General features: G+C 43.2%; 1 protein-coding gene across 2 annotated transcripts in view; it reads right to left on the reverse strand.

Moving 5' to 3' along the window:
* MORC2 (MORC family CW-type zinc finger 2) overlaps positions 1 to 26,244 on the reverse strand; it is a 42,703-nt gene that overhangs the window by 10,396 nt on the left and 6,063 nt on the right. For both annotated transcript variants that reach the window (XM_010349133.3, XM_003938434.4), the window contains exons 2-14: positions 21,327 to 21,380; positions 19,458 to 19,492; positions 13,315 to 13,383; positions 12,328 to 12,418; positions 8,963 to 9,071; positions 4,722 to 4,881; positions 4,501 to 4,612; positions 3,858 to 3,983; positions 3,184 to 3,263; positions 2,383 to 2,465; positions 1,925 to 2,010; positions 378 to 518; positions 127 to 281 (exon numbers count right to left, since the gene is read on the reverse strand). In XM_010349133.3, the coding sequence (XP_010347435.1) occupies positions 127 to 281; positions 378 to 518; positions 1,925 to 2,010; positions 2,383 to 2,465; positions 3,184 to 3,263; positions 3,858 to 3,983; positions 4,501 to 4,612; positions 4,722 to 4,881; positions 8,963 to 9,071; positions 12,328 to 12,418; positions 13,315 to 13,383; positions 19,458 to 19,492; positions 21,327 to 21,380 (1,301 nt within the window). The remainder of the gene's footprint in view (positions 1 to 126; positions 282 to 377; positions 519 to 1,924; positions 2,011 to 2,382; positions 2,466 to 3,183; positions 3,264 to 3,857; positions 3,984 to 4,500; positions 4,613 to 4,721; positions 4,882 to 8,962; positions 9,072 to 12,327; positions 12,419 to 13,314; positions 13,384 to 19,457; positions 19,493 to 21,326; positions 21,381 to 26,244) is intronic.

Genomic DNA, 26,244 nt, shown 5'->3' on the forward strand with positions numbered 1-26,244 from the left:
CCATACATCATGTTAGATGGCTCCATGGGTCCATCGTGAGGTGGCTCCATGTTTGGAGCCAGCCTTTCTCTCTACCTACATTCATGTGAAGAAAAAGGCAGAGGCCCAGCAGCTCAGCCCCATTACCAATGGCAATGTCCTTCCAATACTGTGCCAGGTGCTCCCCCATTGCTCGGAGCAGGTGCCGGTACTCCTTGGCATCAGCAAAGTCCTGTTTGTTGTGTGTAGGCTCCAGGACTAAGTAGGGCACATCAACAACCCCAACAACCCCACCGCATGCCCTGCAGGGAGAAAGAGAACATAGCTCTGTCACCCCACTGGCCAACACCCTTCTGCAACTATCTTGGGCTAGACAGCTCTCCATGTGTAGTACTCACATGCCCCCTTCCAGCTGTGGGCCCACTTTCTCATACATCTTGATCAGCCGGCTACAGTTGTAGATGAACATGCCATCTAGGTCCCGGTGTTCAATGTTGACCCCAAAAACAAAATTCAGTTCCTTTGGTTCTTTAAGTGCTCTAAGAAGACAAAAAAATTCAAGCAGATCTACACATAAGCACACAAGCACCATGGTGTTTAAGATGTGTTAAGCTTAAGCTTAAACTTGAGACATGTTAAGCCAAAAGTTTTCTATCTCTATTCGATGTGTAGCCTGTTAGACTTGATACGGACATGCGCCGCACAACAACTCAAGCATTCCTAATTAAAAACATGAGTTTGGGCCGGGTGCAGTGGCTCACGCCTGTAATCCCAGCACTTTGGGAGGCCGAGGCGGGTGGATCACATGGTCAAGAGATCGAGACCATCCTGGTCAACATGGTGAAACCCCATCTCTACTAAAATACAAAAAAAATTAGCTGGGCATGGTGGCGTGTGCCTGTAATCCCAGCTACTCAGGAGGCTGAGGCAGAATTGCCTGAACCCAGGAGGCAGAGGTTGCGGTGAGCCGAGATCGCGCCATTGCACTCCAGCCTGGGTAACAAGAGCGAAACTCCATCTCCAAAAAAAAAAAAAAAAAAAAAATGAGTTTGACTTTTTGGTAACAAGAATGTATTTAAATATGAATGGGTTATCATGAAGCTGCTGCAAATCTGTGCAAAGACAGTTATATGGTGGAATAAACACCAGCATATCGTCATAACTTCCCCAAAATTCCACTAGTATGACAGTAAATTAGTATTATTTTAAAAAGCAAAAATTCACAAGAACAATAAGCATGTGCAAGAAGATACCATTATGTGATTACTGTCAACAAAATATGGGAGCTAAAAAGCAGATGGATGAGTAGTGGACTGACTTGGACAGAAGACACCTGAAACCCATGCGTGCGCCAAGGAGGCCAAGAGGCAAAACAGTAAATCAAACCACAGAGTCCAAAGTGACTCCAGACATGGAGATGGGACAAGCAGGTAACTTAATAATCCAGGACAAATGCTGGCTCTAAATGAAAAAGATACAACACTCAATCTCCAGCATTATTCTACATACATAACCAGTGAGGGAGAAAATGAATGTGAAAAAATATATATGTAACATAAAAAATAGGGTAGTATCATGAGGTGGCAGAAGTATAAGGGAGTTTTAAAATGTTACTCCTTAAACATTTTATGTTTTTCAAGTTTTATACAATGAGCATTTTATACATCCTTTAAATGAAAAGAAAGAAAAGGGGAAGAAAAAGTAAGACAGTGCCAGAGGATGGTTCGGCGCTCTATCAGAGGTGTCAGCCCCGCCCTGTCCTTTTTTGACTCAAGAAAGAGCTAAGAGTTCAGGTTAAGACCTCCGTCCTGCAAGGGGGCATCTGACAAGCATTTAGCATCAAAATGTTAATCAAAGCAGTCTTGGTGACAGAATAGCAACCTGTCAATAATCAGTCCAAAAGCTACCTCATTTTAAAAGATCCAAGGCCAGGCCTGGCACTCACCGCTGCTTGGCCTCCTTGATCCTCTTCTTGACATCAGCTTCTCTGCGCAGAGTGATGGCTGTGTTCTGGACCTGTCGCAACATCACCTGCACACACATTTGCATCAGGGTAGGGGAGAAGACACTCTGGGCCACAGCAGGGAATAGTAAAACATTACATCAAAAACTTCTCAGTTAATCTCAAAGATATAAAACTACACCTGGAAATCTACTTCTTTCTACAGAAAACGAACTCGAAATCTGTGTTTTACTTGACCAGGCTCACAGGACATGGGCTTCTTTTTTTAAAGCAGGGTTTCACCATATTGATCAGGCTGGTCTCAAACACCTGATCTCAGGTGATCCGCCTGCCTCAGCCTCCCAAAGTTCTGGGATTACAGGTGTGATCACCGCGCCCAGCAGATACGGGCTTCTAACGCCAGAAACGCTGGAGAACAGTCGCCTGGGCCAGGGCCTTACCCTGGAGTCCCGCGTGAGGTCTCCACCTAGGCGTACTTCTAATGTCCGAGCTTTGCTCTCCGCCTCCCGTGCCTTCTCTTCAGCTGAAACCCAGAGGAGAACATGGTAAGGAATGCAAAGGTTGAAAACTCTTGGTCATCCCTCCTGGATCCACAGTGCAGTCCCTGCTGGACAAGAAGTGTGTATACCACCAAGGAAAAGGAGAGCCAACGGGGAGCTACAGCTGGCGAGCAATGTGAGGGCAGCCTCTGTGCCTGGACTGCAGTCAGTTCCAGAAGGAAAATCTGGCATCCAAACCCATCATGGAGGCCCCAAGGAAACTTTACAAATGAACCAGAACAGGTTAAAAAAAAACACCCAAGGCAAGCAGTTAAACCCTCAGCATGAGCTAGAAGCTAAAGAAGTCTTCAGCCAATCACTCGCCAACAAGCAGCCAAGAAACCCTGAGAAGCCCTTAAACAGCGTGAGAGACCCTGAGATTTTTGCCCTGAAGTCAGAAAAAGCAATTTTACAAGTATTTGGGCCAGAGGTCTGAGTGGGATTCTTCAATCAGGGAAAGCCAGAGTTGATACTTTTAGGCCCTATAAATGGCTGAAGAGAAACTGGATTCTAGAAAGAAGAAATGCTGAGGGAGTTGGCATGTGGAGGAAGGGGTTGAAAAGGAACAACTGAACTATGCTTCAGGAGAACAGCCTTGTTCCTGAATGGTGGACTCAGCCTTTCCCTGGAACCCCACTTTGGCCACAAGCAGCATACCCCAGATGCCCCCGCACCCTACTCCTGCACCGGGAGTGGCATTACCAATCCTTGCTACGTGCTCTGCTTTCTTCACCTCCTGCTCCGCACGGGTCTTGAAACGGCTTGACGTGTACTTGTACATCCTGATCAGTGGAAAAAGCAAGCTGAGGGCCCGCGCAGCAGTGGGGCAGGTGGCACACCCAAGCACAGGAAGCATCCTGCCTTCCTGCCTCCTCCCAAGCTGTGCTTTCCTGGCCCCTTTTGATAAGACAAATCCAAGCTCAATTCAGCAAAAAGACGCAATTCCTAATTCCACTTGCCCTTAGCCTACTGCTCTGTCTTTGATAAGCAACCTAACTATTCGCCGGGGGTGTCATTCATCCTAAAGCAGAAACAAACCTCAGGAATAAGCCAAAGCCATTACTTTCCTATGTAGTGTCTAAAGGCCCCTTGGTCCTAAAGCCGAGCAACTCAAGACAGCTCACTGTGCCAGGCAGGACACCCTCCCTGTCACAGAGGCACACACACATAATGAGCTTATCCAGCCACCTCCACAGCCTATCTGTCCCTCCCCTAGGACCCAGAACTGACCCTGTGACCAGTCACAGGCAACTTAAAGGCCCAAACATAGCACTACCAGAGCCTCTCATACAGCATCCCTCCAACAACGCCCCAGAGAAACACAGCCACATCCTCGGCCCATGGGAGACAGCAGGCCAGGGTGCACCAGCCCCTACCTGGGCTTGTACAGGCAGCAGGAGAGCCTCTTGGTCTGAACCTTGTGCCCGTGGATGAAGATCCTCATCCGGGGATCAATATACAGCACAGCAGCATAGGCCCGGAACGAACGCCGCTCTGGCTTCCTGGAGTGGGCAAGAACAGAGAAGTGCTGTCACCTGTTCCAGAACAGGGCTGACCAAGGACACAACATCCTCTCTGCAAGCTCTCCACCTTTCCATGTTAGGTACTGGTTTCTCTTGATGCCCTGACCCAGTGCTCCCTTAGTGTGAGCACCAAATCCTGCCCCTCTCACATCCTCAGCACGGGTACACCACAGGCAACTGATCTGGCCCTTTTACTACCCTACCACAGAACCCTGGGCAATTCCTCTCCCCACTCTAGGACTCAGTTTCTCCTCCTGCCAAATCAAGGAGTTGGATTGGGGATTATTAACTTTTTCTATTAGCTTAGCTGAGGATCTGTTGTCCTACTCATCCTTCTGTCTTGTAGCAAGAAGACGTGGCACTCTCAGTTCCATCAACTCTAATGATGCCACCAAGAGAATTCCAAGGAATGTGCTCTCCCTTCTTTCCCTGAAGCCACCTCCTGAGAGCACCAACACCAGTCCTAGGGCCTCCCTCCCTTCCCAGCCACACTCACGTGCCCTCTGGGGATGTCTCTGCCATTTGGATATCTCTTGGATTTGAGATTATGTCTAGCTCTGGCTCTCCATTATCCATGAGCTTGAGATTGAAGATGATCACCAGTGTTCCTGAAAAACAGAAACCCTTTGTCCTGCCAGGTGCCCCGGCCCATTCCCACACCACTTATGATTCTGGAGGTCCCAGATTCTAGGGGCTGCAGGCTCAAAGCTTGCTTACCGCTGTCCCCAGGAATCTTCATAAATTGGGTCATCACTTCCTCCTCAGTGCGAAAAGGAGAGTACTTATAGATGAGTTCTGTCTCAATGGCAAATTTCTCTACATTGTCTGTGACAGGTTCCCGGGTCCGAGCATTCCAGGTGGGCAGTGGGACTATCACCTGTGGAATAAACATGAGCAGGCACTTTAAGGGAGGCCCCAGAACAGCCTTCCTCCCAAATGTGCATCTATCTTGTCCCTCACCACACTGTAGCTCCATACTGCTGTGAGGCCCAAGCTCTACAGCCAGCCACCAGATGCTCTGTGAGCTTGAGGGCTTCCGCCTCTTCCCAAGACTCAGCCACACGATTACTTCCTTCAGGATATGTTGGTTTATATGTTTAGAGTCTCTGCATGGGAAGTTCCCTGCTTGGGACGCCCCTGGTCATTTTCTTATTTTGGTAAAAACTCTTACCACTAGGGAATATATTTGCAATTATCTAGTGAATCTGCAGATACACATAACATAACCTACAACTCGGCAAGTCCACTCCTAGGTACATACCTACCCTAAGAAAAACGTTTGTACATATGTACCAGTAAACATGTAGAAAAATAACCCGGGCCAGGCACAGTGGCTCACATCCATAATCCCAGAACTTTGGGAGACCAAGGCGGGCAGATCACCTGAGCTCTTAGGAGTTCGAGACCAGCCTGGGCAACACAGAGAAACCCCGTCTCTACTAAAATACAAATAAATAAACCAGGTGTGGCAGCGTGCACCTGTACCCCCGGCTAGTTGGGAGGCTGAGGCATAATTACTTGAACCCAGGAGGCAGGGGTTGCAGTGAGCCGAGATGGCACCACTGCACTCCAGCCTGGGTGACAGAGCAAGACTCCATCTCAAAAAAGTAAAAATAAAAATAACTCAAATATCTATTCTAGAGTGGCCAAATTAAACTGTACAATGGAAAATTATGTAGTGATGCAAAGGAACAAACTAATCTCTACTAGCATCAACATGGATGAACATCATAAACACAATGTTATATGAAATAAGATACAAAAAATACGTATAGTACAAGTCTATGTCTAAAAATTCACAAATAAGCAAAACGAAACTATTATTTAAGGATGCATACAAAGGTGACAAACTATAGTGAAAAAGAAGGAAATCATTATCACAAAAGTTACCTGAAGGCAGTTCTTTCAGGGGCACAACAAGAAATATAACTGGTGAGGGCACACAGGGCACTTCTAATATCAGTCTGTGATGGTAGCAACACAGGTATCGACTTTAAAATTATCCTCTGAACTGTACAAATATTTCAATACACTCTTTCATTTATGTGGAATTTAGTTTTAATAATGTCTACGCGATATTTTTTTTTAAATCCTACTCTTTCTTCGAAAACCCAACCTCATATGCCATTTCGCCAGAGGCCTCACTATGCTCCTCCCTCCGTGGTTACTAGGCCGAAGCCCTTGCAGTCATGCAGACAGCTGCCTGAAGGGCTTCCTCTGCAGAGCAAGCCAGGCTAGGCACCTCAGTGGTTCAAACCCTTAGGAAAAAGGGACTCTGTAATCTTAACAAGTGCTGGGGTGGTAAACTGGTAAGAGTTCTAAGACATTTTGCTGGGTTTTTTTTTTTTTTTTGGGAGACAGTCTTGCTCTTGTCACCCAGGCTGGAGTGTAATGAATGGTACAATCTCAGCTCACTGCAACCTCTGCCTGCCTGGTTCAAGCAATTCTCCTGCTTTAGACTCCCGAGTAGCTGGGATTACAGGCATGCACCACCACACTTGGCTAATTTTTGTATTTTTAGTAGAGACAGGATTTCACCATGTTGGCCAGGCCGGTCTCAAACTCCTGACCTCATAATCCGCCTGCCTCAGCCTCCCAAAGTGCTGAGATTGTAGGCATGAGCCACTGCACCTGGGGCATTTTGCTGGTTTCTAAGAAGCTTTGTGCTGAAAGTATTCAACTCAGGGCTGGTCTGGGCACATTCCTCCTCAGCCTAAAATGATCTTATTTTGAAATCTTGGCTGAGTTTGCACTGGAGTACAATCCAAAATAGTGACCTTCTAGCACCAAGTAAGGAAAAAATCTCAACCTAGCCTCTCCACCAGGGGAACTGAGTTCCATTTGTGTTCTGTAAACCTGTACCTCACACTATGCCTCTCATTCTTCACAGCAGTCCCAGGTGAAAATGGCATCACTTTGAACACTGGCATTCACTTCCACAGGCACCCATTCCTCCCCTCCTGAACACTTCTCCTTTAGTTTCAATGGTACCACTTGACCAGTTTTCTTCCTACCTTTCTGGCTACCCCTTTGTCCCTCTGGCCTCCCTCTCCTCCTCCAACATTTAGATACTGGCACGCTCTAGGTCCCAGGTCCTCTTCTCACTCTATTCTCTCCATTAGGTGACCTCATTTGCGACCAAGAATCCTGAAGCCTCCAGGCCTCCCCCATACACCAGACCCAGACTTCACTTTGTATGTCCGAAAGAAACTTATACTCTTCCCCTGCATACTTCCCCTCTTCATTCTTCCCAACTCCAGACAGCCCACACCCCAACTGTCACAGCAGAACCTGTGAGTAATCCATGACTCCTCCCCTTCGCTTTCACCTTCCACTAATCAATCAATCACCAAATCTGTGGGTCCCAGAGATGGCAACTTCATGTATTTCTCTCACCTCCCTTGGGCAAGTACCACCAAACTACACAGAGCCTGGGCCTCTCAACTGTAATACCTTAATCTTTTCAACCCAATCACCACACAATTGCCACATGGACTTTCTTAAAAGAATCTGATACTGGCACACCCTTGCTTAATAAAGCCCCACACATTCATCAAGGTCCTGAGGTCAAACCTAACCTGGCCCTCCCTGATCTCCAAAGGCCACCACCTTTCTCCAGGTGGCCCTACTGCCAAGTCTCCTCCCATAGCTCTCAGGGCCTTGAGCAGGCTGCTTCTACTGACTTCTATACCCTCCTGTCACCATCTTTAGTCCTATATCAGGAAACATTCCTGAAAACCCCAACCCAGGCTATATTTTCCTGTCCTACTTCTCCGGGAAGCCCGTTCTTTCCAGCTGCCACTCTTCTCTCACTCCAAGTATGCAGAATGAACTAACATATCACACCAAAAAGGCAAACAAACCCACTGGCTTGCTATATTATGATGGAAGGCCTGCCATTCCCTACCTGAACAAGTTTGCTATGATTAAGGCTCAGATCTAAACAGGACCAGAACAAATTTAATCACAGCTAATCAACACATTTAACACAGATGAATTAAATTGAAAGTTTGAATTCATCTGTACTCAGAGCCAACAATTAAAAAAAAAGTTTGAATTCAACTACCTGCCTCTGTCCAAGTTGTGGATTTCTTTCTATAGAATCTCTTAGCCCCCTTCTTTCAAGCCCAGGCCTCCATGTCTTACATAGGAAAGGAGGTAAGAGTCCAGTCTGAGGCTGGGTTGGCCACAAGACTGCCCTGATCCCCCACAACGAGGGGACACCAACTTCACCAGAAACGGCTCTGCAGATATCTGAGCCACAAGGCCACAGGGAGAACCAGCCAAGCATGCATTTAGCTTACACAATCAATTATCAAAATGATTTAAACTCAGAGTATTCTGGATTTATTAGTCCTTCCTTCCAGCATAGCAATAATCACTGGGCTGTGCAGCAGCCACTCCCAAGGTTAAGACCCAGAGCATCAGCTCCTCCTGTTCTCCATACACTCACCTGCTTTACTACCTGCCCAGGCTCTCTCTAGGTATCTGAGTCATAGTTTCTGACATAGAGTAATACATTTCCTCAAAAGGAAAATGAGCTCATAGCACATTCCACAAAATCACCATTAAATAGGAAAGACACATGGTTAGGGAAGCCCAAAATACTCCCCCTGACAGAACAATGCTCCATGGTAACACTCCCTGCAAGATGGAATTCAAGTAGCAGATCTAAAGGAGCTGCAAATCCAACTCTTAATTTCTGCCAGTTGACAATCTCATTCTCATACACAATTATTCTCTGAAAAGCTCTGAGATCTCGCTTCCTCTCACATTAAAGTTATCTACCTCAACTCCTCAACCAATTCATCTAACCAGCTAACTGCATAACAATTAGGGGAAATATGCTCCAATTCTGCAAACCCAAAGAGTCTAGCATTGCAAACCACCTACGAAAACTGCCTGGGCAGACTGAGGAAATGGGGACTGGTGATTCAGACCACGAGGATGGGACCTACTTCATCAATGCCTTCTTCCTCATGAAAGGTACGAGACAGAAAGAGGCAGGTCATGGTGTCTTCCTTCTTGGTGAACAGGATAAAATCCTTCCCAATGCGCATTGAGCCCCTGAAAAGAAAGCAGAAATCTGTTATTTTCCCAGGGAGTCAAAAGCTCATCTGCGAAAGAAATCAATCCACTCTCTGGACCTGGCTGGAAGGCCCTCCTAAAGGCCTCCCTAGGTCCCAGGACACTGTGCTGAGTTCCACAGCTCTTATGCTCTCTCCAACCCCCAACCCTCCTTGCTCTCCTTTTCCACAGGCCTGTAACTCCTTAGTCTTTACTTAGAACCTTCTCAACCACACCATACAGGGTTCTCTCACCACCCTTCTAGGGCGGGCTCATTGCTGACCACCAGCCCCAGGTTAGTCTCACTCCCTGCCTATTGCCACAATGCTGAAGGGCAACCCTGCTGTGTTTGAGCTCTGGGTTCATCCCAGCCACATGAGGTGCTGTGCCCTCTGACTATACCACCATCAGATTTTAGTAGCTGGTACCCTCAACACGTCATATTCCCTGCTGACCACACCCAGTTCCCACTGTGTCCTTCCTCAGCTGACACAAACTCCCCTCCATTCACCAAACAGCAGCACTGTCAAGTGAAAAGCCCAGTGTCTATACTCATAAGCCCTCAAAAAACCAGTATGAACCCAAGGTGCAGCAATACAGAGGGGCTAATAAAATTAATTATTGACCACAGGATTCAAGGAGGCCTGTAATTAGCTCATGTCCAATAATTAAGAGCCATCTCCTGTCTCAGAATTGTTTTGCCACCTCAGGCTCGTTACAACACAGGCAGCTCCCTGCTTTTGGATGCAACTGGTTTCTGGGAACTGTGCCTCGAGGCTGATTTCCAAAAGGCAAAAGTCTAAATGAAATCAACTGCTTCCTTCCTCTGTTTGGCCACCTTAAGCCAGCTAAAGAGCAGGCAGGGACAGGCCTTTCCAGGCAATGCAAGGCAGGGCAGAAGCCTGAAGCTCCAGCAGGAGAACTGCCCACCGAACAATGGGGCTGTTCAGCTCCTTTCTTCCGAGCAGCTTCTGCGGCTTTATGGCTATTATCTCATTAGTCTTCATAACACCCCAGGGAGATGATGGAGGTGGAAAGCCTCATTACTCTCTTCTGTGTAAAATACAAATCAGCATGGCATGCCAAGCACACAAATGAATGTCATGCCCCATTTCCCCAGACACTCAGGAAAACTCCCAGGACACTATTCAAAGATACCCTGGGGGCTGCCAAGTCCTAGTTCTCCTCCTCCAGTACCCAAAGTGCTGGCAATGCTCCTTGCCCTGACAATTTCACAGACCACCTCTTCCTCCTTCCCTAAAGCATATGGGAGCAAGTGAGGCACGTTATCTTGCCCTCTGTCAAAGCATGCCCTTGCCCTAATTTGGCAAAAACTCTCATTTTGTTTCCTCTATCTTCCTTCTGACCTTGGCCTCTGAATAGCAAAAGCCCCAAATACCACTTCTCTACTAGCTTCCTTGCTTCTCAGCCCTATTCTCCCCACAAATCACCTTCTCCACTTCTGAATGGGTTTCAAGATGATTTTACTGTCTACTCTGAACACTAGATGGCTCCATCTCAATAGGACTTTCACAAAAAAGTCTTCCACTGAAATATGCTAATAACACTCTCATCTTCTATATACTTTCCTTCCCAGTATGCCAACCACTTTTCAGAGTCACATTTCATTTGTTCCTGAACCTCACACTGTAAAGGACAATGTCAGAGATTAGATCCCCATTTTCTAGATTAAGAAACAGGCATTCAGAGAGGTGAAATGGCTTGCCTGAGGCCATTAAGAAACAGACTTTCAGAGAGGTGAAATGGCTTGCCTGAGGCCACAGAACTGATAGAACCAGGTAGGAGGAGGCTGACCTACAATCAAGTCAGGATTTCTCCTGATACTAGGAGATCTCAGTTTTGGGGGATTTAGATCACCTGCATCAGAATTATATGATTACAGGTGATTCATTTCCTCTGTGAAAAACATTCCTAGACCCTACCCAGATCCACTGAATCAAGCCAGCAAGCTGTCCTGGAAACATCAAAGGAGGAGAAATAAAGGCAGGAACCAGGCTTTCACAGCAGTGATAGCATGTAATCCTTAACCTACTTGGTATGCATTATCATGTCAACTTACAAAGGAGAAAGCTGAGGCTTACAGATGTAATTAAGTGGGTGAAGTGAGATTTGAACCTTAGCTTGTCATTTAAGTGAAATGGACAGCAGCTCCATTTTGCAGTCAGAAAGACCTGGTTTCTACCCCAGCTGTATACATAGGCATTTTTATGCCTTTGGGAAAGTAACTTCACCCCTAGAAACCTCAAATTTCTTCAACTGGAAATGAGAATAATAGTACCTACAACCTCATAGGGCCATCATGAGGCTTAAATGAGATCATTCGTGTAGTTTATAGCACAGTGACTGGCAGATGTTAAGTGTCTGTTATTACCATTTGCTTCCTGCCCTGAAACACAAATCACAAAGTCCAGGTACCAGGTCTGATTTCTTTGGAAGTACTCCCTTCTCCACTCATCCAAAGCATACTGCAAGTGAGGACCAAGTGATGCTGCTGACTGATCAAACCACCACCCTCCCTCACACAAAACAACAGATTTCCACAGCAAGACTGGAAACGTGACTCATAACTCCATTTGCACGAACTCCAATTCCACTAAATCTTATTCCATCCAAAGGTATGTACAGCTGGAAGTGAGCATGTCAGAAATAGAAACCTTTCTCTTGGGGCTTCACTCAAAACCAGAACAACACATTCCAAACACTAACCAAGTGGGAAGCAAGGACTAAGAAAAAGTCCCATGGGATTTGCAGTCATTAGATAGGTCCCTGCTATAGGGCCCTGCAGTATATTCGGCATCCTCTGGGACATCTCTCTTCCTTACCCTGGATCCCCAGTACCAGACACAAAACATGACATGCAGCAGGTGCTCAGGGAACACTGCTGCACAGTAAAGCAACCCCTTCATCATCTCAGACATCCTAACACAAGAGAATTACTCACATCCTTGACTACAGGGTAAAAATAAGAATTGGAGAGGTGCAGTACTAGAACACAGTGCCAAGAGAAACTTACAGCCTCTCCTGTCCTGTTTTGGATGTTCATACTTTTCAATCTGTGGAACAAACTCAGTTGGGAACAGCTAGTAAGCTACTCCAAAAACCACCACTTTCTGATTTTCTTCCAGTTCCAGAATTATAGTCATAGAGGGACAAGGAGAAGGAAAGTTTTCATCCAAGAGAAGCAGGACAGCATTGTTGGATTTTGAGCCCTGTGACAAGCCTCTAATATACCTACGATTTTAACCCATTCCCATATTGTCCAATCTGAGTGGACTCAGGTGTTCGCTTGGCCGACTTCCCAAACTGGATCACACTGGCTGCATCACCTGAAGGGGCAAACACAAGAGAAAGTGTTAAGTTTGCATTTTTTTCCCAGGGTCCTCAAAGTCAAAAGTCTGGGCCTTTTTAAATCCAAGCAGGGCTGTGTGTTTACTGAAAACCTCCCTCCGAGGAAATTCATCACCATGAAGCAAATAGAGGCACAGATTTGCCTGGCCTGTTGGTACCTCCATCACTGTGACCTATGTTCTATTCTCAGAATGAAGTAAGACAGCTAGGGAGTCCTCTGTAGTTTCAGCTCGAGAATGTTGTGCAAGCTGATAAATGCAATGTAACAGTCAGGAAATCTGATTGACTTAAGATTGCCTTTCAGATCGTATCTCCCATATTAGGACAAGACATGGCAAAGACACTGGTAGAATTAAGCCTGAGATGTTGCAACAGACTTCTTACTCCCCAGGTGGATCTTTCAGACATAACATTGAGGTTAAGCATATTAGTCAGCGAAATATATTTATTTATTTATTTTGAGATGGAGTTTTGCTCTTGTTACCCAGGCTGGAGTGCAATGGTGCGATCTCAGCTCACCACAACCTCCGCCTCCTGGGTTCAGGCAATTCTCCTGCCTCAGCCTCCTGAGTAGCTGGGATTACAGGCACGCGCCACCATGCCCAGCTAATGTTTTGTATTTTCAGTAGAGACGGGGTTTCACCATGTTGACCAGGATGGTCTCGATCTCTTGACCTTGTGATCCACCCGCCTCAGCCTCCCGAAGTACTGGGATTACAGGCGAAATATATTTAAAAAAAAAAAAAAAAAAAAAAAAAAAAGATGTAACATTGAGGCAACAGAAAAACAAATTCACATAATAAATACTTTGTAAAAATGGTTACGTCGCAAACCCCCACCCCGCCCAAAAAAAACCAATAATCTCATCACTTACTTGGATCCATTCCCGCTCCATCATCCAAAAAGCAAAGCATAAATCCTCCTCGAAGGTCCTCTCGTCTTTCTGCAAAAGAAGCAGCTGCCATCACTGGGCTGTTACCCACCCTCTAGTAATAGACAATAATATGTTCATTCACCCTCTGGTGGGTAACATGGGCATGATCAGAAGGCAGATCAATGTGAAGCTTGGTCCAAAAAGGTCAGTCAAGCCTAGCTTTCTTGGCTAGTGTGAATTAAACTTCAGGGTCCTTGAGGTTGCAAATTCCCATCCAAGGTTCTCCAGTGCTTTCTAGGTTCATAACAAAGATTGAGAGAATCTATGAGGGTAGGGATATCTGGTCCGGCATCTGGTCATACCCACCACCACTGAATATGCACATACCTCACACATATCTCAATCACCTTTATCCTTCTGCTCATTCCACCTGGATTACTATCTCTTCTGCCCTATGCCATAGACCCCAAGCACTAAAGTACTCCAACTATTACACACCATATCTTATCAACATTGCTCAAACTCAACAGGGTGCCTCCGTAAGTCTGGGGTAGCCTTCAAAGTGATGCAATCAGACATGGTATGGGCGCAGCAGTGGAAGCTACTATCTAAAAGATGAAGTACTGTGTCTATACATGAGCATCACAAGGCTGACTGGCATTGTGAGCTATCTGCATTCATCATCATATCCCCCGCTAGCTATGGTCCTTGAAAGCGCTCCCCAACCCAATAGTAAGAAGGCATATGGTGCAGTGGGAGGTGCCTGGTTCCTAGCTGACATGCCTGACAGGAAGAGAGAATGGTCCTTTAGACAATAAGATGTACAGCAGCTGCAGTGGGGTTACCTAGCCAATAAAAAAGGAACACAATAAACTATGGCTGCCATTCCAGTGAAAAGAACCTTTTCTCTCAGCAGTTGTCTTCTGCAGCAGCAAATGGTAACTGAACGTAGTCTGGGTCCAAGCATGTCATGGTCAATGGAGAAGCAATTCCCAAATATGGAAAGAGGCTATACTAGTTTCCAAGATGCCTTTTGACTCAATGAGGACTAGGTGAACAAAGGAGGAAACCAGCCTTGGAATCAAGGAAGCTGACAGACACAAAGATGAGAAGGATGTGAGGCAGAGGTATAGGCAGGGGACCCACATAAACCAAACAAGCCAGCTGCTCATATAGATGCTATTCAGTCTACTGATTGGCACAGGGATAAAGGCAGCACTTTTAAGAGGAAAGAGGTCTGTGTAAGGTAATACAAGGGCAAGCCCAAGGCTGCGCTGGAGCCTGGTCCCTAACTGAGGATATTTTAATCTCCCCAAGTTCACCAACTTTGTACAACTACCTAAGCCAACAAATCTGTTGTAAATGGTATTTGTCCTTCCTTCAGGCTAAAAACTCAAGTGAGTAGTGACTGCCCTCTGTTAAATAGACTTATCCATGTAAGTTAAAATGCTATTTCGGCAAAGCTATAAACCACAGAAATTTTCAAGTATCACTTAGTGTTCAGAAAGCTGAGCTTAATTACAAGTGCTTCTTGAAAGTTCAAGGATGAGGATCTTCCTGGAAGTACTATTGGTTAGACAAAATTTCTCCTGGTGGCAGTGCCTCTAATCAGTCCGGGGAATCCAAATGAGATGTGGCAATCAAGAACAAGTACAATAAAAGTGCAAAAGGCTTCAAAATTTCCATCTGGAGGAAGCCAAGTGTCATATGAAAATTCAAACTGGGTCAGGTACAGAGAATGGTAAAAGCAGCGTTCTAAACCTAGCCAAAAGACATTTGATGTATACTACAGTCATAAAATGTTCATGAAGAGCCGGGCGTGGTGGCTCACGCCTGTAATCCAAGCACTTTGGAGGCCAAGGTGGGCAGATCACCTGAGGTCGGGAGTTCAAGACCAGCCTGACCAACATGGTGAAACCCCATCTTAAAAAAAAAAAAAAAAAAAAATGTGCATGAAGACTCTGCTTTGGGATCTAGAAATTGATTCAAGCCAAACACATATGAAAAGTCCCCAAGGACTACTGGCATTCCTCGGACACTGCCTAAGAAGTTACTTTCTAGGCCCTTGTGTGTGTTAGGACAGAACTCTCAGGCTGCTTTAGCACACAATCATCACATAACAGTGGGGCTGAGATCCTTTTCTGGCTCAAGGACTTCATTTCAAAGCTTTTTTATGTAGTTTAAAGGGTAAGAGATAACACTAGGAAGATCCTCCTGGCCACAATGTAACCAACAGCCTATAAATGGCTAGTAGCATCTAGGTCCATGGTCACATGCAATACTGCTCACGGCCAAGAAAGGCTAAGACAGTATTGACTTCTTCAACTTTGTAAACAGACACAGTGTGGTCTCTTCACCTTGTTTCAATGCTGATGCCAATCACTTGTTTATTCAATGACTACTTGGTGATCAGTTCTTCTGTGCCTGGTTGTGATGAGCACAAGAGAGTGGAAAATATAGATGTGATCACTATCTTCATAAAGTTTACAGTCTAATGGACTCTACTGCCTGCAGCAGATAAGCTAGGAAGGACAGGAAGGTTTAAGCTGAAGAAGGCTGAGAAAAGTACTGGCTAGAACAAAATGTAGTTATGTGTAAGAATTATCCAAAGAGCTTGTGAAAATACAGATTCTGGGCTCCCACTGGATAGTCTGTGTAAGTCTGAGGTGGGGCATCTGCACTTCTAACAAGTTCCAAGATGATATTTGACAATGTCTGTGGGTGGCCCACCCTTTGAGAAGCACTAAACTGGAGCAAGAAAGAACCTGAAGGCTTCCTTGCTCAAAACTATCTCCTATCACCTGATATTTAGTCAGTCAACTGAGCGATATCCGAAACCTTCAAAGATAAAGAAGGGGGAATTCTGGATGGAGAAGAGTGTAAGCAGCTGGGGGTTGTACGTCCCCGCCTCCCATCACACATCTTGAAAGCAGGACAGAGAAGGCAAAGCTGAACTGCCTGCTTTGCAGCTTAGCTTCACGTCCTGGAAACAGCTATGTAAGACTGTCAGAGCCAATCTGAAAGTCTGCACATCTCCCAACATGGCCAAGTGTGGCTACTCCAAGCCAGACATTCCTAACTCCCACTGGGAAGAATAAAGAAAGAAGACAGAAAAGGACAAGGGATGTCAAATGGAGCTATACATCCAAAAGTCAAAGGTGATAAAATAATGGTGTCCTAGCAGAGGCTATAATAAAACGACTTCCAAGCTTGTTTGTTTGTTTGTTCTGGATAGTCTTTCTCTGTCACCAGGCTGGAGTGCAGTGGCTCGATCTTGGCTGACTGCAACCTCCGCCTCCCAGGTTCAAGCGATTCTCCTGCCTCAGCCTCGCAAGTAGCTGGGACTACAGGCGCACACCACCATGCCAGGACTAATTTTTGTATTTTTAGTAGAGACAAGGTTTCACCACGTTGGTCAGGCTAGTCTTGAACTCCTGACTTGATCTGCCCACCTCGACCTCCCAAAGTGCTGGGATTATAGGCATGAGCCACCACACCCAGCCTAACATCCAAGTTCTTCATCATACTCTACAATCTGTTTGAGCAGTATTAATTGTAGTTTCATTTGCTCCAATTTTCCAAGTATTAATCATTGCCCTGACATCACAAGAAGGATCTTTTTTTCGAAGGAGATGGCACTGCCTACCCCAGAAATTCAACAAAGTAAACAAAAACAGTCTATTTAGGCATTTTATGATCTACAATAACAACAATCCAACTAATAATATGCTTTGGGTAAATGAACACCTCTACACTTTGAGGTTGGCTCCTTTCTTGCACTTTTTAGGTTTAAAAACAGCCTTTATAATGTAACTTTGTGGTGACTTCAAACTACATCTGATGTTTGGGAAGATTTCCAAGTCCAGTTATCAGTCTAGTTTCAGAAGTGGAGATAAGAAAATACCTTCCCCCATAAACTAACAACAAGAACTTTGTAGTATTAAGATTATTACTAGCCAGGCGCGTTGGCTCAGCCTGTAAGCCCAGCACTTTGGGAGGCTGAGGCAGTCGGATTACTGGAGCTCAGGAATTTGAGACCAGCCTGGGCAACACAGTGAAAATATATACATAAAAAATTAGCTGGGCATGGTGGTGTGTGCCTATAGTCCCAGCTACTCGGGAGGCTGAGGTGGGAGGATCACTTGAGCCCAAGAGGCAGAGGTTGCAGTAAGCTTAGATAGCACACTGCACTCCTTCATATAAAAAAGAAAAAGATTCTACTGATTTATTTCTCCTGCTGAAAAAAAAAAAAGATTCCACTGATTTCTTTCTCCTGTTCAATGTATTAATAAGGCCCTTGAGGTAGAAGAGTATAAGGTTAAAGATCCCTCAGCCAAGAATCCCAGTCTCCTGGTACTTGATGTAAATCAAGTCTTTTTCCAAAATGCTGTGGTGTTTCTATCATACCATTTAATCCTTAAGTGTCTTCTTGACTGTTCCCTCAAGATCTAGTTATTGTTCTCTAATCATCTGTAGTGCACTAATTGTCTCTCCAATTAAAGACTAAGCAAAGACCCCAATCTCATCCTCTCTGGACTTTTCGCAAAGCACAACAGGAGTTGTATTGAGCACAGAATAAAGATGCACTGGGACCTTTTTCATTTATTGATATCTAACTTCATTCTGAGTGTCAGCAACTACATTTCCTTGCTGAAATTCACCTACCAAATGTGGTAGGAGAGGGCAGAGATAATCTCTTTTTAAAAACTTCTTCCAAGTAGACTTGACTACTATGATTTGTGCCTTCAACATCACTTGGAGTACAGGCCCATTCTCTGCTTTATCATCTGTGCAATGATTAAACGAGACCTATTTTTCCAATGATAGCTGTTACCACTCCTGAGAAAGCACACTCAGATGTAAGAAACATGTTTTGCCTTGGAAAGGTAGCTCCATCTGGCATGAGCACTTAGTAACCATCTTCTAACCTTCTTTTCCTGTGTGCCCCTTTTTCCTGTTACTTTCTTCTAAAAAGAAAAGCAGCCTTATTCTCACCACTTTGACAGAGCCTTTTGAACAAAAGTCTTTCAGAATTGAAGGAGTACAGCTGACTTTTAACTGCTCTGAGGACTTTCTTTGCTCCAAAGTACAGCAGACATGAGAAATTCATTAAATCTGGTACAGATTCTTCATAATTATATGACATTAGTGGTTCTGAGAATTACTACTTAGTTGTGTGCTTGTTCCCGTTCATCCAAAGGGTCCATGAAGAGGGGCTATTTCATTCCCACATAAACATACAGACTTCTCAGAATCTAGTCCATGCTACTCAAAATATTACCTCACACATTTTAGAAGATTTCAGAAAAGTCTGAAAAAAACACATTACACTAGTCAAACTGTATTTAAAATCTGTCTTCTATTCTGCTTTCAAATTTTTAGTGTTCAAATGGCTAAAAAAGGTGCCAGTACACACACACACACACACACACACACACACACACACACACACAAAGGTGCCGGTACAAATACCAGGCAGAAAGCAAACTATTAAAATTAATTAATTTGTTAATTAATTAAAAGGCCAATGACTGTTGCACTCACTCTAGGAAAAAAAGAGGATCTTACTACAAAACAGCAGAGCCAAATAAGCAAAATGAAACAGGATGCTGACAGGTGTAAATTCCAAGCCATGCAGCCTTCCTTCCTGACACCTCTGTTTGAGAACTTGGCAAACTTTGAGCCAATCCAGTCACTGCTATTTTCTGCAACTGATACCAGCAATTCTGCCAAGTTGAGACTAGTGCTCACCAAGGGTTCAAAAGAAAGTGGCCTCCAACAAGATCTCTCCTTGGCTGCAGGTACCACAAACCTCATTCATCTACTAACTCCTACCAGTAAAATAACTTGGTCATTACCTTTTCTACTATTCCACTCCATCACTACCATAACTCTACTTGCAGCTATTTACATAGATTTGGATACCCTGTGTTAGTTTCTTGAAACCAGTATTATTGGTTTCTATGTCTGACCAAAGCTGACCATACCTGACTATGGCTGCCCCTTTTCTACCTATAACCTGGAACAACCATGCCATCTTCCCAGGCTCCAGAATCCAGTTATCTCCCACTCAATTCTTCTTAGGCACAGTAATAAATGCATTAAGATGAACTAGACATCAGAAGGACTGAAGCCTGACTTACCTGCATAAATATCTATTCTGGTGGCATCAGCATCTCTGCAAAATTAAAAGAATCATATGAATTAATATGAAATGTCAACCATCGAAATGCAGTGACCTGAGTAGAATAACAGAGTATTTTGAGTCTGTTTTCAGGAAGCCATACAGAAATTCTATATACATTTAGATTCTTTTTTACTTTTATTCTTGGCAACACAATTTCCTTTATATATCTGTAAAACATTTCTGAAGCCCCAAATTATTGAAGATAATCACATGACACGGGGCCTGGATTTTTTTTAATCCTAATTTTCTGGTAAAAACATCTATAGGATAAGCAAGAATATTTCCCTTTATACCCTAAGAAATGATTCAAATATGTTTTTCTCACTCATATGATTGCAATAATAAAAAGATATTCCAACAACTTGTTCATTTGTTCTTCTCAAGATTTTAAGAAAAAAGGAAAATAATCTCCCACAAAACCTGTGAAAAATCACATCTCGTGATATACACACTGCAGTCAGCAGACTGATTCTTAAGCCCATAATCTTTACCTCCTTAACCTTGAAAGGAAGTTGAGATAGTCCTGCCCCATTAGACTCTAGCCATTGAAATCATACAGATTCAGTTATCAATTAAGACTTCCATGAAGGTTCAGAAGTAATCTAGTCCAACTCTGCCAACTGCAGGCAAAGAAAACAAAACCATTTTATTGGTTTTATATGCAAAAAAAATCCACATAGCTGTACCTATACCTATTCTCAAAGATCTAAAACATTTTCAAATATGAAAGATACTGGCAAAATGTGTACACAAGTAGGAACACATGCTTCCAGGAATCTCTATTTTACCACATGATACACAAAAAAACAGCCTCCCACGACACATCATGGTCTCACTAAATTAACAAGTGCCAAATTCAAACACAGTTCCATTAACCTACATTTTTTAACTGAATGGAAAAATGATGCGTCAACCAGGATTGAAACAAAATGGGAGTTTTCTGGTTAAACAACTAACACATTTCCGTGAGCAGTCCAGCTAGTATCAACCACAAAAATAGTAAGAATAAGTTTATTGTACAGGCAGAGGTAAACAGGAAATTATGAGCAAGCACATTAACTGGACACCTGTTTGAAAGTACTTTTGCTCTCAATTTTAATCCCCTTCTTCCTTCATTAGTCATGAAAGCCTGATCAATAAATGAGGTGTCCGAATTTTATGTTTGCATTCAAGAGTAAGACTGAGACAATATTTTCCTAATTATAAACAGAATCTTGATCTGGACTTAGATTTTTGTCTCAGAACCAACCCAAATTTCCATTCAGTCTTACACAGTAACATTTATATGTTTCTATCACTAAGAACTCAGTAGAAGACAGTGCTAACCAATGACTCCTTCCAAGCACAGCTGGTAACAATGAAAGATAACTGTGATCATTTACTTATCTGACAATATACAATTTGTGAAGACACAGAACTTTGGCATAGTTTTAAAGACATTAGATGGTGTACTATCCCGGTAGCACAAATTAAATCAGGGCTTGCCTTTCCCATTAATATGATCCCTAAGTGTCTATCTTAATTCCCTGCATTTTGTCACAATTATCTTGCTCTAATACACAAGGGAAATGGTTTTGGAGGTGATAATTCACTCTTTTCAGGCTAGAACACAAAGAACAATTAGTGAATTTAAGTAAGAGAGTGGAAGTTATCAAATAACGTACTATTAAAAATATTTTTTTAGTAAGAGGCCTCTTGGGAGTTACAGAATGTTTACAGTCTAAAGAAATGTCTTCCTCTTCAAGTTTTCAGAGAGCAAAGGTCACAGCTACCTAAAATGTTTCCACTTCAAGCACAGATTGTATGCCTGAGGAGGACTACATACCTTGCATTATCAACCAGTTCAGCAAGAGCACCAAACAAGAATTCGTGAGTGGTTCTGAAATGATAAATACTGAAGTCAGCAAAAGAATTATGAACTGAAGTTATAATTCCTAATAAAAAGCCATGGTTATAAAATATTTAAGTTTTTTGAAAAAATCCAAAACCATTTGCATTGTTGCTTTATATTCTACCGAAAGCTTTCCAGAGCTCCCCAATTCCCCTGAAGTGTTAATCTTTATCAAGTCCTGCCATCTATTCAGAAATGTATATTCTTCCTATTTTGAGTTAGGAAATCATCTTGAAGCAAAGATTCCTGTGTACAGTAACTGCTTAGCGCTTTTTTCACAGGCCACGGTGGCTCACACCTGCAATCCCAGCACTTTGGGAGGCTGAGGCAGGCAGATCACAAAGTAAGGTGTTCAAGACCAGCCTCATCAATATGGTGAAACCCCATCTCTACTAAAAATACAAAAATTAGCCAGGTGTGGCAGCAGGTGCCTGTAGTCTCAGCTACTCAGGAGGCTGAGGCAGGAGAATCGCTTGAACATGGGAGGTAAAGGTTACAATAAGCCAAGATCTCACCCTTGTTGCACTCCAGCCTGGGCGACAGAGCGAGACTCCACATCAAAAAAAAAAACAAAAAAGGCCGGGCGCGGTGGCTCAAGCCTGTAATCCCAGCACTTTGGGAGGCCGAGGCGGGTGGATCACGAGGTCAAGAGATCGAGACCATCCTGGTCAACATGGTGAAACCCTGTCTCTACTAAAAATACAAAAAATTAGCTGGGCATCATTGTGCGTGCCTGTAATCCCAGCTACTCAGGAGGCTGAGGCAGAAGAATTGCCTGAACCCAGGAGGCGGAGGTTGCAGTGAGCCAAGATCGCACCATTGCACTCCAGCCTGGGTAACAAGAGCGAAACTCCGTCTCAAAAAAAAAAACAAAAAACAAAAACAAAAAACAAAAAACAGTGTTTTTCACTATTCATATCCTGCCTAGAAAAATGCCTGTATATTTAATTTTTTATTTCCTTAACCAGTGGTCAGTTTCTCCATATCTCAGGGCAAGAATTATAAGGATATATCTTATGCATAAATACTGAATTTTGTTTTTTGTTTTTTCTTTGAGACAGGTTCTCGTTCTTGTCACTCCAGCTGGAGTGTAGTAAGTTTTGAATAACATATAACTGTGTATTTACCCAACCCAAACTTTGAGCAGCCTCCCAGAGGAGATGACCACTGATTCCCCTCCTTGAAGGGGTTAATTTTAACAGCGGCCCTAGGTAACCATACCATGCAAGCTCTTGTCATCATAGAAGGAATTGTTGGAAAAGGTCTTGGATTACGTTTTTTAACAGACAAAGTTCTGGTTTTAGCCAAAATCTGAGAAAATCATAAAATGAGTTATTCTATTTTCTTACTCTTTTTTTTTTTTTTTTTTTTTTTTTTTTTTTTTTTTGAGACGGAGTTTCGCTCTTGTTGCCCAGGCTGGAGTGCAATGGCGCGATCTCGGCTCACCGCAACCTCCGCCTCCTGGGTTCAGGCAATTCTCCTGCCTCAGCCTCCTGAGTAGCTGGGATTATAGGCACGCGCCACCATGCCCAGCTAATTTTTGTATTTTTAGTAGAGACGGGGTTTCACCATGTTGACCAGGATGGTCTCGATCTCTTGACCTCGTGATCCACCCGCCTCGGCCTCCCAAAGTGCTGGGATTACAGGCTTGAGCCACCGCGCCCGGCCTCTATTTTCTTACTCTTTCAAATGGGATATTTTTGCTTGTAAATTAGACAAAAGTATGAGTTTCCTTTTTCCACTGGTGGATCGCACACAAGTATTGGTAAAACAAAATGCTAACAAGTTACACATTGAGCATGTCCAATTTATACTGTTTAATTTGTGCTCTTTTCCACAATAGTGCTCATTAGCTATCAAATTAGGATGTGTCCACAGAGAACCACCTAAAAAAACCCGCTTGACTTGATTAAACAGAAAATTCATCCACATAATACATTACCATCAATTTTTCAAAAATATCCATGTTACTCTGACTTTTTTACATAAAGTTTCAGCCAAAGTAAAAGGTTTCAGCCAATTTTCAGTTAAAGTAAAAATTTTTAAATGAAACATATCAATATTAAATAACCAGCATCTAGGATCTCTGATCACTTACCATATTGTAAACAAAATGTAAAACATTTGTTTATTTAACAAATATCCATAACTAAACTCTCCAGGAATATTGTTTTCTTCCTCCTCAACTAACTCTTCAAATTTTTACAAATGCAAGTTGTTGTTGTTTTTTTTCAGAGACAAGAGTTTTGTTCTTGTCACCCAAGTTGGAGTGCGATGGCGCAATCCTGATCTGGGCTCACTGATCTGCCTCCTAGGATCAAGTGATTCTCCTGCCTTGGCCTCCCGTGTAGCTGGGATTACAAGCATGCAACACTACACCTGGCTAATTTTATATTTTTAGTAGAGAAGGGGTTTCACCATATTGGCCAGGCTGGTCTCAAACTCCTGACCTAGGGTGATCCACCCACCTCAGCATCCCAAAGTGCTGGGATTAGAGGGCTGAGCACAGGCTACAAATGCAAATTTTGAATTAAGCTATCACTCTGTGATTATAGGAAGACTTTTCCCCCAACACAATATCAGTGAATATATGTTGCTAATCCAAAGGCAGCACTGAGAAATATATTGCAACCAAAAGAAATTTTATCACCAATTCACCTAGAAAATAGAGTTCAAATTCTTCTGGCTAAAATCTAATTAATTACACTATATGAAAGAGAGAGATTTCTTTTTTTAAAAAAAGTGCATAAAACAGCCATATGTTTAATTATTAAAAACACCTGTCTTGTGCCCACTCAGTAAAAATTAAAAATATTCTAAAGAACAAAAAATATTTATGTCTCTAGAATTATACCTTTAAATTCTTCAAATTGCCAAATGAATAAACAAATAAGTATTCTGTAAACTACCCCACTAAATATGTAAACTACCCCCACTGAATAAGGAGAAATAAGCTGAAAAATTAAGATGACTTGCCAAAGGTAATGTTAGTTAAAAGTGAATGTAACATTTGTTCTCAAACTTTCAACCTGTCATTTTCCCATCAAACATACAAGTGACTTAGATACTTACAAACTGAATTCATTTTATGCACCCTAAATATTTTTAACTTTGAGGACTGTTATATAGAAATATAAAATAACTAATTTTATTCCAATATTTCTCATTTCAACTTAAGTTTGTACTTTTAATGTAAATCAAGGAATCTCAAAAATACAACTACCAGGAAAAAAAAAGAGCACAACCATAGTAAGTATGAGACTACATCTTGCACCAGAATGTACTAACTTAAGAATTAAAAAAGTAAAGAATGAAGTTTGCAGTCTTTGGTAGTGAGAATGGTCAATTTGAATAATCTGGAAAACTAATTTTGACCACCTCTGCCATTAAGACAAGAAAACCAAAACAGAAATTGCAACTGCTTCTGAGCAATACATATTTTCTGACTGCATCCCACAGACTGAGAAATTGAGAATAAGTAGATCTCAAAGAGGTGAACACAAAGCACCTTCCACACAGTGCTTAGAAATGTGCCTTGCACAGTGACTCACGCCTACAATCCCAGCACTTTGGGAAGCCAAGGCGAGTGGATAGCCTGAAGTCAGAAGTTCGAGACCAGCCTGGCCAACATGGTGAAAGCCCGTCTCTAATAAAAATATAAAAAAAAATTAGTTGGGCATGGTGGCGGGTGTCTATAATCCTAGCTGAGATCGAGAGACTGCACCATTGTACTCCAGCCCGGGCAACAAGAGTGAAACTCCATCTCAAAAAAAAAAAGGAAAGAAATGTGCCTTGCTGCATACCAGCCTGGGTGACAGAGCCAGACCCTATCTCAAAAAAAAAAATTCTAAATGGCGTTTGTTGTTCCACACAATCTCAATGCTGTTCCATGCATACATATTTCAGATAAGCTAACAGTACCCTTTACAATGTAACTAAAGGGTAGTTTTGTGATGGCAGTACATATCATAAAAGAGGCTTTTGCCAGGCGCGGTGGCTCACACCTGTAATCCCAGCACTTTGGGAGGCCGAGGAGGGTGGATCACGAGGTCAAGAGATCGAGACCATCCTGGTCAACATGGTGAAACCCCGTCTCTACTAAAAATACAAAAAAAAAAAAAATTAGCTGGAGATGGTGGTGTGTGCCTGTAATCCGAGCTACTCAGGAGGCTGAGGCAGGAGAATTGCCTGAACCCAGGAGGCGGAGGTTGCGGTGAGCTGAGATCACGCCATTGCACTCCAGCCTGGGTAACAAGAGCGAAACTCAGTCTCAAAAAAAAAAAAAAAGAGGCTTTTGTGACCACTGTTGGTAAAGTCAGAGATAAATACTCAGAAACTCTTCCAGACCTCCAGCTGATTAGACAGATCTTCCAGATGCTAAAATCAGAATTCTAAGTATTTCTTAAAATCCTAAGAATCAAAATTATACCAACTGCATAAATTCTTTTTTTCCGAATAATATTCCAAGAGTACACTCATTGCCAGGTAGCATTTGAGATAGAATAAATATCTAAAGAAATTCCTTTCTTCACAGACCTAAACATCCTTTGCATATGATCCAAGAAAGGAAAAGAAAACCATTTTTAAAAAATTCGTTCACTTTCAACTGGCTTTATTTTTTTGAGACAGAGTCTCACTCTGTCACCTAGGCTGGAGTGCAGTGGCATGATCTCCACCCACCACAATCTCTGCCTCCCAATTCAAGTGATTCTCCTGAATCAATATGCAGAGCAGCTGGGATTACAGGTGCAGGCTACTATGCCTGGCTAATTTTTTTGTTATTTTTAATAGAGATGGGGTTTCACCCCATTGGCCAGGCAGGCTGGTCTCGAACTCCTGACCTCAAGTGATC

Source organism: Saimiri boliviensis, chromosome 21 (genome assembly GCF_048565385.1).
Source record: "Saimiri boliviensis isolate mSaiBol1 chromosome 21, mSaiBol1.pri, whole genome shotgun sequence".
Taxonomy (NCBI): domain Eukaryota; kingdom Metazoa; phylum Chordata; class Mammalia; order Primates; family Cebidae; genus Saimiri; species Saimiri boliviensis.